Consider the following 12,222-nt stretch of genomic DNA (forward strand, 5'->3'; position numbering starts at 1 on the left):
CTTTTTCCAAAGTTGAAACAACCTATGCGTGGTCATTGTTTTGCATCTCTGGAAGAGCTTTCTTCCACCGGTACCTGAGCCATTTGGAAACTGAACTAAAACGGTGTCTTGGGTGGAGATAATGAAGCTTCCTGGACGTTGGGACGTGGTCATTGCAAAGCAGGGAGACTAAATTGAAGGATTGTAAAGAAATATTTGAGAAAAAAATAAAACATGTAAATTAAAAAAAAAAAATAGTATGCATTATTTATGAAATGACCCTCGTATGTTGAATAGCCTATGCATATCCCTTTTAGAGCAGTTGGTATTTCCCACTATCTAAACAAAAAAGATTTGGGCTATATTGAGTCCTTACATATTTAACTTATTTGCCATTCATTCACATAAAGGGCTAGTTTCTGTATGGCACCTAAAAAAAAAAAATTTGTGCTGAAAAATATCCTGAGTGGTATTCTGTAAATGGTGGTCATTGTTACATGCTGTTTATAGAATAGCACTTAATGCCAGGAACTGTGCCTAATTTTAGGTGTTAAGCAGTGCGGTGAATTAAAATTTAGAAGGTATGAAGGGTAAATGTTAGCCTAATGATATACGAGAACCTCACTCCCTGCTGTAATGATTGAAACGGGGCTCACATCGGAGGACAAGGTAAGTTCATTGCTTCTCACTCCAAATATTAAAAATTGAAAACAGTTGAGTAGCAGAAAATTATGAATAATAAGAATTAGAATTCAAAGTAAAAGAATAGCATAGAAGCTGTTAATAGGGATCAATGAGGATTGCAACCAGCCTGGGTTATGCTATGTGGGTGGTAATCTGAAGATCCCTATACCTAACATATATGAACTGCATTGCAAACAAGTGTGTGAATGTAATTTTAGGTGTGGCAATTTACACCAATGGAAGCATGGTGCAAATCCTAAATGAAGTGCAGATCCTCTCTTATTCTGAGTAACTTGGAAGAATGTCCCCCAATCCATTCATGACCCTCCCACTTCCATTCCCCTTTTTTAGACTCATGCATATTTAGATATGAATTCTGTGCCTAAATTTATGTGCATATATATTAATTATATCTAATTAACACTAACTGCTTGTTAAAATCTAAATTATTAGCGCTAATTGGTTTGTTAATTAAATTATGCACACAAATTGGGAGCACACCCAAATTTGTATGTGCAGTTTGTAGCGCTTTTTATAGAATTTTATAGAAGCGCCATCTCTGGATCAGACCTTCAGTCCAAGTCCGGCGATCTGCACATGCGGAGGCCCTGCCAGGTGTACATCTGGCGTAACTTTTAGTCACCCATATCCTTCTATGCCTCTCGTAAGGAGATGTGCATCTAGTTTGCTTTTGAATCTTAGGACGGTCGATTCCACAATAACCTCTTCTGGGAGAGCATTCCAGGTGTCAACCACTCTGCGTGAAGCAGAACTTCCTGATATTTGTCCGGAACTTGTCACCCCTTAGCTTCATTCTGTGTCCTCTTGTCCGTGTCAAATTGGACGATGTAAATCTAATCTAATCTAATCCTTAGGTTTGTAAATAATTTTTTCTGCTCTATTTTGTCGATTCCTTTCTGTATTTTAAAGGTCTCTATCATATCCCCTCACAGTCTCCTTTTCTCAAGTGAGAACAATCACAGTCTCTTAAGTCGATCCTCGTATTTCAGTTTCTCCATCCCTTTTACTAGTTTCATTGCTCGTCTCTGCACCCTCTCCAGCAGTTTTATATCCTTTTATAGGTTGGGAGACCAATGTTAGACGCAGTATTCCAAGTGGGGTCTGACCATTGCTCTATAAAGCAGCATTATGACCCTCTCTGATCTACTCATGATTCCCTTCTTTATCATGCCCAACATTCTATTTGCTTTCTTTGCGGCCGCCGCACATTGTGCTGATTGTTTCAGGGTCCTATCTATCAGTACACCCAGGTCCTTTTCTTGTTTGTTCTTACCCAGAGTTGCACCTAACATTCTATACTCGTGTTCCTTAATCTTACTGCCTAAATGCATTACTTTGCATTTCTCCACATTAAACTTCATCTGCCATTTCTCCGCCCATTTCTCTAACTGACCAGGTCGCTCTGGAGTTCCTCGCTGTCCTTCTGCGATCTGATCGCCCGGCATAGCTTTGTGTCGTCTGCAAACTTGATGATCTCACTGGATGTTCCTTCTTCTAGGTCATTGATATAAATATGAAATAAGATCGGCCCAAGTACCGAGCCACTAGTCACTTTCTCCCAGTCGGAGAAATTCCCATTTATGCTCACTCTCTGTTTTCTGTTCTCCAGTCATTTGCCTATCCATCTTTGTATATCCCCCTCTATTCCATGGCTTTGTAGTTTCCTGAGAAGTCTTTCGTGTGGAACTTTGTTGAACGCTTTCTGAAAGTCTAAGTATATTATGTCCACTGGTTCTCCACTATCAATTTGTTCATTCACAGTCTCAAAAAATTGAAGTAAATTCATTAAACATGATTTCCCTTTCCTGAAGCCATGTTGACTGGCTTTCATCAGGTCGTGTGTATCCAAGTGCCGGACTATGCTATCTTTAATCAGTGGTTCAACCATTTTTCCAGGGACAGACGTAAGGTTTACAGGTCTGTAGTTGCCCAGTTCTCCTCTCGATCCTTTTTTGAAAATTGGCGTGACATTTGCTATCTTCCAGTCGTCCGGTATCTGTCCAGTTCTAATTGTCAGGTTGGCAAGTTTTTGCAATAACTTTCCGATTTCAACCTTCAATTCTTTTAAGACTCTCGGGTGAATTCCATCCGATCCAGGGGATTTGTCACTTTTAAGTTTGTCGATCTGGTAGTATATCTGGTCCAAGTCCTCTTCTACTGTGGTGAGGCTGTCTTCTATTACTCCTTTAAACACTTCCACTGCTTCTGGTATTGTTGCGGTGTCATCCTTTGTAAAGACGGACGCAAAGAAGGAATTTAGTCTGTCTGCAATTTGTTTATCTTCCTTGATGTACCCTTTTCTTCCCTGGCCGTCCAGGGGTCCCACCGCCTCTTGCAGGTTTTTTTTCCCTTTTACATATCTAAAGAAGGGCTTGAAGTTTTTGGCCTCTTGCGCTATTTTCTCCTCCATAGACCTTTTTGGCATCCCTCACCGCCTTTTGACGTTTCTTCTGATCATCTTTATGTTTGTTCCAAGCTTCGGTTGTTTTCATGCGTTTCCATTTTTTGAAAGAGTCCTTCTTTTCTTTTATGGCTTCCTTCACCTGTCAGGTAAGCCATGCCAGTTCTCCTTTGCCTTTTGTTCCCCTTTCTTTGGCAGTCCACAGAATGTAAAGATTTTGTGCTTCCGTGATAGTATTTTTCAGTAGGGACCATGCCTGATCTACCGTTTTAAGTTTTGTCCATCTTTTTCCTGAGCCGTTGTTCTACCATGACTCTCATGCGATTGTATTTACCCTTTTTAAAGTTTAAGGTCGTGATTAAGGTTTTAGTACGTTTCCCTTTCCCGATGTCAAGTTTAAAGTTGATCATGTTATGATCGCTCGTCCCCAGTGGGACCGTGACTTCTACTTCTTTTGTCGGTCCCGAGAGGCCATTTAGGACCAAGTCCAAGGTGGCGTTGGCTCTTTTACCATTTGTTCCAGGAAGCAATCCCCTAGCGCCTCCAGGAACTTGGCCTCTTTGCCGCAGTTGGAGGTTCCCAGGTTCTAGTCTATCCCCGGGAAATTGAAGTCTCCCAAGATTATTATGTTGCCTGTCTTGCATTCTTGTTTGATTTCCTCTATCATTTCTGAGCCAGTTTCCTCCGTCTGTCCTGGGGGTCAATAGTAAAGGCCAATTTTTGTGTCTGCACCATTATGACTAGGGATCCAGAGGGATTCCAGCTTCTCTTTCCTTTCCGTCGTAGCCACTCCAACAGATTCTACTCCTTCCTGGACATATAGGGCAATACCTTCACCTTCCTGCCCTACTCGATCTCTTGTGTATGGTTTGTATCCCTGTAGTACTGTGTCCCATTTGTTTTCTTCATTCCACCATGTTTCTGTTATGCCATGATTTCCAGTTCATCATGTCTTGCTATTGTCTCTAGTTCCCCCATTTTGTTTCCCAGATATCTAGCATTCGTATACATACATTTGAACATAAGAAGTTGCCTCCACTGGGTCAGACCAGAGGTCCATCGCACCCAGCGGTCTGCTCCCGCGGCGGCCCATCAGGTCTATGACCTGTGAAGTGGTTCCTGACCATTTCTATAACCTACCTCTACTTCTATCTGTACCCCTCAATCCCCTTATCCTTTAGGAACCTATCTAAACCTTCCTTGAACCCCTGTAATGTGCTTTCTTGGTTGTCTCTACTGTTTCTTTCACGGTATCCTTTTCTGCTCGGCGTTGTCTCCCTTGTTTGCTGTGTGGTCATCCCTTCCTGTGTCTGAGTTGTCCCTTCCTGCCTTGTCTCCCTTATTTGCTGTGAGGTCGTCCCCTCCTGTGTATGTGTAGTTGCCCATGGTTCCTTTGTCAGGGCATCCTGTCACCCGGGCCATCGACTGGTGGTCGACTGTCCCCTGTCTTTTAGTTTAAAGCCTTCTCGATGGCCTTCTTCATGTTGCCTGCCAATATTCTTGCTCCTTCCTTGTTGAGGTGTAGTCCGTCCTTTCTCTAGGACTTGCTTTTTCCCCAGAACGCCGTCCAGCTGCGCATGAAGTCAAAGCCTTCCTCCTCGCACCATCATCTCATCCAGGCGTTGATCGCTTGCAATTTCCCTTGTCTCTTTCCATCCGCTCTTGGTATCGGGAGGATCTCGGAGAAAGCCACCTTCACCTCCCTGATCTTCAGTTTACTTCTTAGTGAGCGGAGCTGGCCCTTCATCTCTTCCCTGTCATACTTCCGCCCGCTCACATCGTTGGTTCCCACGTGGATAAGCACAGAAGTGTCCTCTCCCCCTGCGCTGTCTATGATCCTGGAGATCCTGTTGGTCACATCCTTCACTCTTGCTCCAGGCAGACAGGTGACGATTCTGTCCTCTCTTCCTCCTGCGGTGTGGCTGTCCACATGACGTATAATGGAGTCACCTACAATGATCCCCATCTTCTTTATTTGGGGGTTCCTTGGTAAGTCCACGTCCATGGTTTAGGGCCAATCTTCTTCCTCCTGCGATACACTTAAAATTGTTTTAGGCTCTTTGGGTGGGGGGACGTCTTCCTGCATTCTCTCTCTTCCTTCTGGTATGTGGTCGTCTCCTACCTCATCTTCATTTTTTTCTGAATTTGCAGGGGTGTCTTCTCTCCTCTCATCCAGGCCTACTTCCTGGGTTGCTCGGGTACAGCTTTCCAACCCTGGGATCTCCACGTGTTGCTGGTGAGCTTCCTCAATGAATCTTTCTAGTTCCTTGACCTCCTCGTTTGGACTGAACTCCACTAGAAACTTCTCCTGTTCTCGGATTCTATTTTCAAAGATGAGGAGTTCTTTTAGTTCCATCACTGTCTCCTCCTTCTTATTCTTAGATTTATATATAGAAAAATCAAAATGAAAATATAAATTGAATCTTTTTAAAAATGCCTTTATACACGCCCTTTTACTAAGCTGCATTAGACACTAATGTGCACCTAATGTAGCTTAAAAATGGCGTACCATGAAATGCGCTCAGGTGCCCTGTGATTACTGCCAAATTAGCATATGCTAATTCAGGCACTAAAAAGTATTTTTTTGGGGGGAGGCAGGGTGTGTGTCAGAGGGTAGAGAGTGGGTGTTCTGTGCTAACAAGTTTCAAGTTTAATAGATTTTGATTTTTTACGCAATATCATATATTTCAATGCGTATTACATGTTTCAATACATAAAAAGAGAGCAGGGTGGACATACAAATCATTTGCTCTATTACAAATTAGTACAAACTGGTACAAATGGGTAATGGGAAGAACTACAATTTATACAAAAAAGAAACATTTAAGGTTTGAACACAAAGGATGGGATTATTTAAGAAAAAGTATAGAATGAATTGATTGAAGATGCTTTAATCATTTGTAATGAATGTCACCTCAGTAACAGCTTGATGAACCATTGGTCTGACCCAGTAAGGCTATTCTTATGTTTTTATGTTCTTAACCGGTTAGTGCGTCCACACTGCATGAGCTTATACTGCCTACAAAATGGATGGCAATAAGTTCTCAAGCAGTAATTTTTTTTTTTTAATGGCCACATGCTAATGGCAACATTAGTACATGTAGGATCTGAAGGGTGATTGATCCACAGGCAGCAGATTTATCATTGCAAGAGCCTGGATTTACAGGACCATATCAGATACCATAAGTCTCATTTGCATCCTTAACCTGGTAGTGTGTGTGCTATGCTGCAAAGTTTATGAAGAAAAGGTTGGAGGTTTTTTTTATACCTATGACTGACTTTATGGCAGGACTGCATTTATTTTGATTATGACTGCCACTTTACTCTGACGCTTTTTCCTCCCCGCTGTTGTAGTTGCAGCATTGGCTGTTGTATGCTCATTCTGAGGATCTCCATTTTCAAAAGTATTTCATTAAGTTATATTGTTAAGCTGTTGGGACCCTAATTTTCTGTGATTAACATTAGTACATGGCCATTAATACAAAAATAATGTTTTTATTGTTATACTTTTTGATCGCATTTCATTATGTGCACTTATTATGAATGCTTCTTTGTAAACCACCTAGATTTCAGGATAGTGCATTATATAAACTGCAATAAATAAATAAAAATGGCTTTAGTGCAGGGGGGGGTGCCCAATACGTCAATCGTGATCGACCGGTAGATCGGGAAGGCAACGCGAGTCGATCGCAGAGCCCATCCTGGGCTCCATGATAGACTTGTGTTGCCATCCCGATCTACTGGGCCGATCAGCCTTCTTCTCCCCGACATCAGAATTGACATCAGGGAGTGGAATACTGGTCAGCGCGACTCTTCTTTAGGGAGAGCAAGGAGAAAGAAAGAAAAATAGAAAGGGGGCAGGCAGGGAGACAAAGAAGGGGGAACAGGGAGACAGAAAGAAAGGGGACATGGAGAGAGAGAGAAAGAAAGAAAAAGTTGGGGGAAAGAATGAGGTCTGGAGGAGAAGAAGCATACAGGAGGCTGAAAGAAGGGAAGAAATATTGGATGCACAGTCAAAAGAAGGAAGTGCAACCAGAGACTCATGAAATCACCAGACAAAGGTAGGAAAAATGATTTTATTTTCAGTTTAGTGATCAAAATGTTTCCATTTTGAGAATTTATATCTGCTGCCTATATTTTGCACTATGGCTCTCTTTTACTAAACCGTAATAGCGGTTTTTAGCGCAGGGAGCCTATGAGCATTAAGAGCAGCGCGGGGCATTCAGCGCAACTCCCAGCGGTAAAAACTGTTATCGCTGTTTAGTAAAAATGGAGGGGGTATATTTTGTCTATTTTTGTATGGTTGTTACTGAGGTGACATTGCATAGAGTCATCTGCCTTGACCTCTTTGAAAAAAAAACCCGGAATATGAATGATAATTAACATTTTTTTCTGCCTTTCAGTGTGCTTTGTGTTTTTAAAAATTTTTTATTGTTGGTAGATCAGTTTGACTTGGTCATTTTAAAAGTAGCTTGCAAGCCCAAAAGTTGTGGGCACCCCTGCTTTAGTGCATGGAAAAAAGACTTACATAAGAGTGCACAAAGGCCGGTTTTTGCTGCAGCTGAGTAAAAGAACCCTTAAATATTCTATTATTTTGATACTTTGTCGCTAGCGGTTTTTAGTGCAGAGAGCTGTGCTGAATGGCCCACGCTGCTCCCAGTGCTCATTGAGTTCCTATGAGCATTGGGAGCAGCGCGGGCCATTCAGCGCGGCTCCCCGCGCTAGAAACTGCTAGCACGATTTCGTAAAAGAGGGGGTTTATTTTAGAAACTTTGTTTTGGTCTATGTCACATTTTTAGGAGATTGTTTTCTTGTGTCTCTTAGCATTTGCACATCTGCCTAATCTGATGCAACATTTGGCAGACAACTACAAGTACTGGAAAACATTAGACGAAATGAAGTGCAAGAGTCTCAGGCTCCCATCCAAGATTACCTAAAAAGAAGAGAAAAAATTCACCTCCTGACTTACCAAACGCACTGTGAATGATTTACCAAGGTAGATACTATATAAAGGGATCAGCAAAATTTCCCCCCCACACCCCCCAGAAAATAAATCAAACCCAACCATATGGCAGGAAGGAAATGTCTAGTTTCTCTCTTCCAGTAGCCCATGCTTTAGAATGTTTGTGGTTTTCTTTCACTGCAGTGTATAATCAAGATGAATATGTGCTTCTCAAAGCAAATTATTCTGTAGCAGAGAAAGTACTTTTAAGACAAGTAACTTAAAATATTTGCCCTTGTCAGACCTCATGACCAATGTGCTTTAGTTACTGATTGCATCCACCCTGAAAAGATTACACATGTGTGTAATTTGTTTATCACTACAACAAATGGGTTAATTACCTAACATTAGAATTATTTCCCTAAGGATATTAAACATTACTTTTAAATTTGATCTTTCTTGCACTCTTATAGCTATGTAAGTCTCCATTACATTAAAAACCTTTGTAAACAAAAGATGAAACTACAGATGATAGGAAATCTATAAATGGGAAAAAAAAAAGATGATGAAGGCCTCAAATTCAGTAATAACTTGGGGCTCCTTTTACGAAGCCACGTTAGCGGCTTTATCGCACGCAACTTTTTATCACGCGCTAACCCCCTGCGCTAGCTGAAAAACTACCGCCTGCTCAAGAGGAGGCGGTAGCGGCTACCACGGCCAGCAGTTTATCGCGTGCTATTATGCGCGTTAAACCGCTAACGTGGCTTTGTAAAAGGAGCCCTTACTGTCCATTGTATGTAAAATCTTGAATAGTTTAACATGCAGCATTTTACAACAATTACGAGGGGGGGGTGCAGCAAAGTTCTCAGCCCAACCAACCAACTTCCTAAATTCTGAGTGTTATTTTTGCCTCTGTAGCTGAAAAGTGTTATCTTATTTTGTTAAGTGCCAATTTGCAGAAACTAAATTCTGTTTTGTGACATTTGTTTCAGATCATTGACTGAACCGTACCCACGTCATTCTCTTCTTGGCTGGGCTGAGAACTTTTCAGCACCTCCTCGGAAAGGGGTCTTTTTCTAAAGCTTAGCGTGTGCTACTCACTCTACATCCTATTTTATACCTGTGGGGCCATGTAGCACTTAGCACATGCTATTAGCCACACTAAGGGCTCCTTTTACGAAGGTGCACTAGTGTTTTTAGCGCGCGCTATTCTGTGCGTTAAGGCCCTAACGTGCCTTCATAAAAGGAGCCCTAAATTTTAATTAAGAGGACCCAAAAAGCCTAAAGTAAAATGTTAGATCAAGCTCCATCAATGCTGCTGTATTATGAGGAATAACTATAATGCAGTTCTGAACCTTACTAAATGTAGGATGTGGACTGTAGGGAAAAAAATGTTAAGTGTTGTAGACTAGTTTCAACTTTCTTTTAGTTACAGAGGGAATAACAGAACTTGCAGTACTGCCCAAGTAATACATAAAGCTATCAGGACCAGGATGTTTATTCTGCATAAGATTTTATTGAAGCCAATTGATTTTTCTATAAGAACATGATCTAAACATTTGCCTATTACCAGGGGTCTCCTTGAGGGCCGCAATCCAGTCGGGTTTTCAGGATCTCCCCAATGAATATGCATGAGATCTATGTGCATGCACTGCTTTCATTGTATGCTAATAGATCTCATGCATATTCATTGGGGAAATCCTGAAAACCCGACTGTATTGCGGCCCTCAGTGAGGGACTTTGAGATCCCTGTATTAACCCATCTTAGTTAATTTCCTGTGTATTAAATAGTGCCAGTTCCTTTTGATTAAATAATGTAAAAAAAAAAAAAAAGTTATTGCATAATTTGTAAATATGTTAGAAAGTTACTACTGTTGGAATTTTTTCATTACAATTTTAAAATAATATGTATGCTAATGAGCCTTCAAAGCACAAATGCATATTTTTATACAACTCATTTTACCACAACTTTGTATATAAAAAATGAAACTTGAAATGTAAGAAGTTTCTGTTCATTGTGAAGACCATCCAACTACTCTGTTCATTTGAACCAAACAGTTAACTTGTTTTTTTGCTTGTTTTCCCAACACTGTGCACTTCAGGCTGTATTTCAAGAGTAATAGATAGTACTTTGGTACAAATAAAGACTTTGAACAGTTACCACTCAATCTTGTGCTGGCTTATTAGCCAGGTTAATAAAGGACTTTACTGACAATGTCAGTTTATAGCAAATATCTACATAATGTGCCAACCCTTTTTCTATGTTTTGTACCAAGTTAAGTAACAAATAAAAACATTCAAAAATTTTCATGCAGAGAAATGTATATAAGCGCTCTCTCTATCTATCTATACAGTATATGTCTTTTTTTTTTTAGATTTGTAATAGAATCTTATGTCAAATGTGAAGCAGATTTTTGTTTGTTGTAATACAGCATTGCATATACAACAGATATTTTCAGAGTCTATACATCATAAGAGTTGCCATATTGGGATAGCCCAGGGGTATCAAAGTCCCTCCTCGAGGGCCACAATCTATTTGCATGCAATGAAAGCAGTGCATGCAAATAGATCTCATGCATATTCATTGGGGAAATCCTGAAAACCCGACTGGATCACGGCTCTTGAGGGACTTTGACACCCCTGGGATAGACCAAAGGTCCATTATGTTCAATATCCTGTTTCTAACCGTAGCCAGCCCAGATCACAAGTACCTGGGGCAAGATCCCAAGGAGTAAAATAGATTTTATACTGCTTATCCTAAGAATAAGCAGTGAATTTTCCCAAGTCCATCTTAATAAAGGCTTGTGGGTTTTTCTTTTAGGAAATTATCCAAACCTTTTTTATACCCTGATAAGCTAACTGCATTCTCTGGCAGTGAATTCAAAGTTTAATTACATGTTGAGTGAAGAAATATTTTCTCCAGTTTGTTTTAAATCTATTACTTAGTAGCTTTATTGCATGCCCCTTAGTCATGGTATTTTTGGAAAGAGTAAACAAGCAATTCACATCTATCCGTTCCACCATGCTCAGCATTTTATAGACCTCTTATTATCTCCCTTGAGTTGTCTCTTCTCCAGGCTGAAGAGCCCTAGCCGCTTTAAACTTTCCTCAAATGGAAGTCACCCTATCCCCTTTATCATTTTTGTCACTGTTCTCTGTACCTTTTCTAATTCCACTTTATCTTTTTTGAGATGCAGTAACCAGAATTGCACACAGTATTCAAGGTGTGGCTGCACTATGGAGTGATTATAACATTCTCATTTTTATTTTCCATTCATTTCCTGATAATTCCTAACATTCTATTTGCTTTCTTAGCCATCGCTGCACGCCAAGCATAGGCTTTCAAAATTACATGTATTAAAAAAAGAAAACTTTTTTCTAACTGATCTGAATTTTTTTTCTTAATTCCATTAAATACATTTCATTGGATTAGATTTGATGTGTTTTGGCTAGTTGCATCCTGAATGTTGATGATGAATCTAGCACTAAAGACTGTGCCCAGCCATGTAAACTGACATTGGAAGAATTAATGCTTTCATGATACAAAATTCCTATTTTGCCCATCTGCCAAAGAGGAAATAATTGTTATAGTGCTATGTATAACTTTTCATGTATACAGCATTTCACTTAACTATGTTATATGTATATATGGTTTATTTTCAATCAATATATTTTAATACTGATGGAACTACTTCTTAAACTAGGATCTTTGTATTAAGGCTTACAGTTAGTTATGTTCTTTATTTATTAAACTTTTATGTTATGAACATGCCTCAGTAGTTTATTTCATACATGGAAGAGCATCAATTAAATTTTCTGCCAGGAGAAAAATGCTTTAACTAATAAAGAAGAACTGACAGCCTGTTTGAAGAAGACCAAAATTCCATACTGAGAGAACAAACCTGTCTCAAGTAAAACACAAAGGGCCCTTTTACTAAAGTGCATTACATTTTGGGCTTAATGCACTATAGCAGTGTTCTTCAACCTTTTGACACCTGTGGCCCGGCAGTTGAAGAACACTGAGCTAAGTTGTGGGCCAGATCACCCCATAATTGTACTAATTATAACACCATTTTTTCCATTCAGTTTTCATATATATACACACACAATAATCGTATTAACACATAATTGTTAACCACAAATTTAAACTACACAAAGCACACTGTATGTTTCTCAATATTCATTCCTACCAGAA

The 12,222-nt window shown here is 40.0% G+C and overlaps 1 protein-coding gene across 8 annotated transcripts in view; it reads left to right on the top strand.

Annotated features, from left to right (window-relative positions):
* PDE8B (phosphodiesterase 8B) overlaps nucleotides 1-10,187 on the top strand; it is a 234,346-nt gene extending 224,159 nt beyond the window's left edge. For 7 of the 8 annotated variants that reach the window (XM_033929322.1, XM_033929352.1, XM_033929331.1 and 4 more), the window contains one exon: nucleotides 7,910-10,187. In XM_033929322.1, the coding sequence (XP_033785213.1) occupies nucleotides 7,910-8,022 (113 nt within the window). In that variant the 3' untranslated portion in view covers nucleotides 8,023-10,187. The remainder of the gene's footprint in view (nucleotides 1-7,909) is intronic. The other variant, XR_004537931.1, reaches the window with a different exon arrangement.
* The last annotated feature ends 2,035 nt before the right edge of the window (nucleotides 10,188-12,222 follow it).

Source organism: Geotrypetes seraphini, chromosome 1, assembly GCF_902459505.1.
Source record: "Geotrypetes seraphini chromosome 1, aGeoSer1.1, whole genome shotgun sequence".
In the NCBI taxonomy this organism is placed as follows: Eukaryota; Metazoa; Chordata; class Amphibia; order Gymnophiona; family Dermophiidae; genus Geotrypetes; species Geotrypetes seraphini.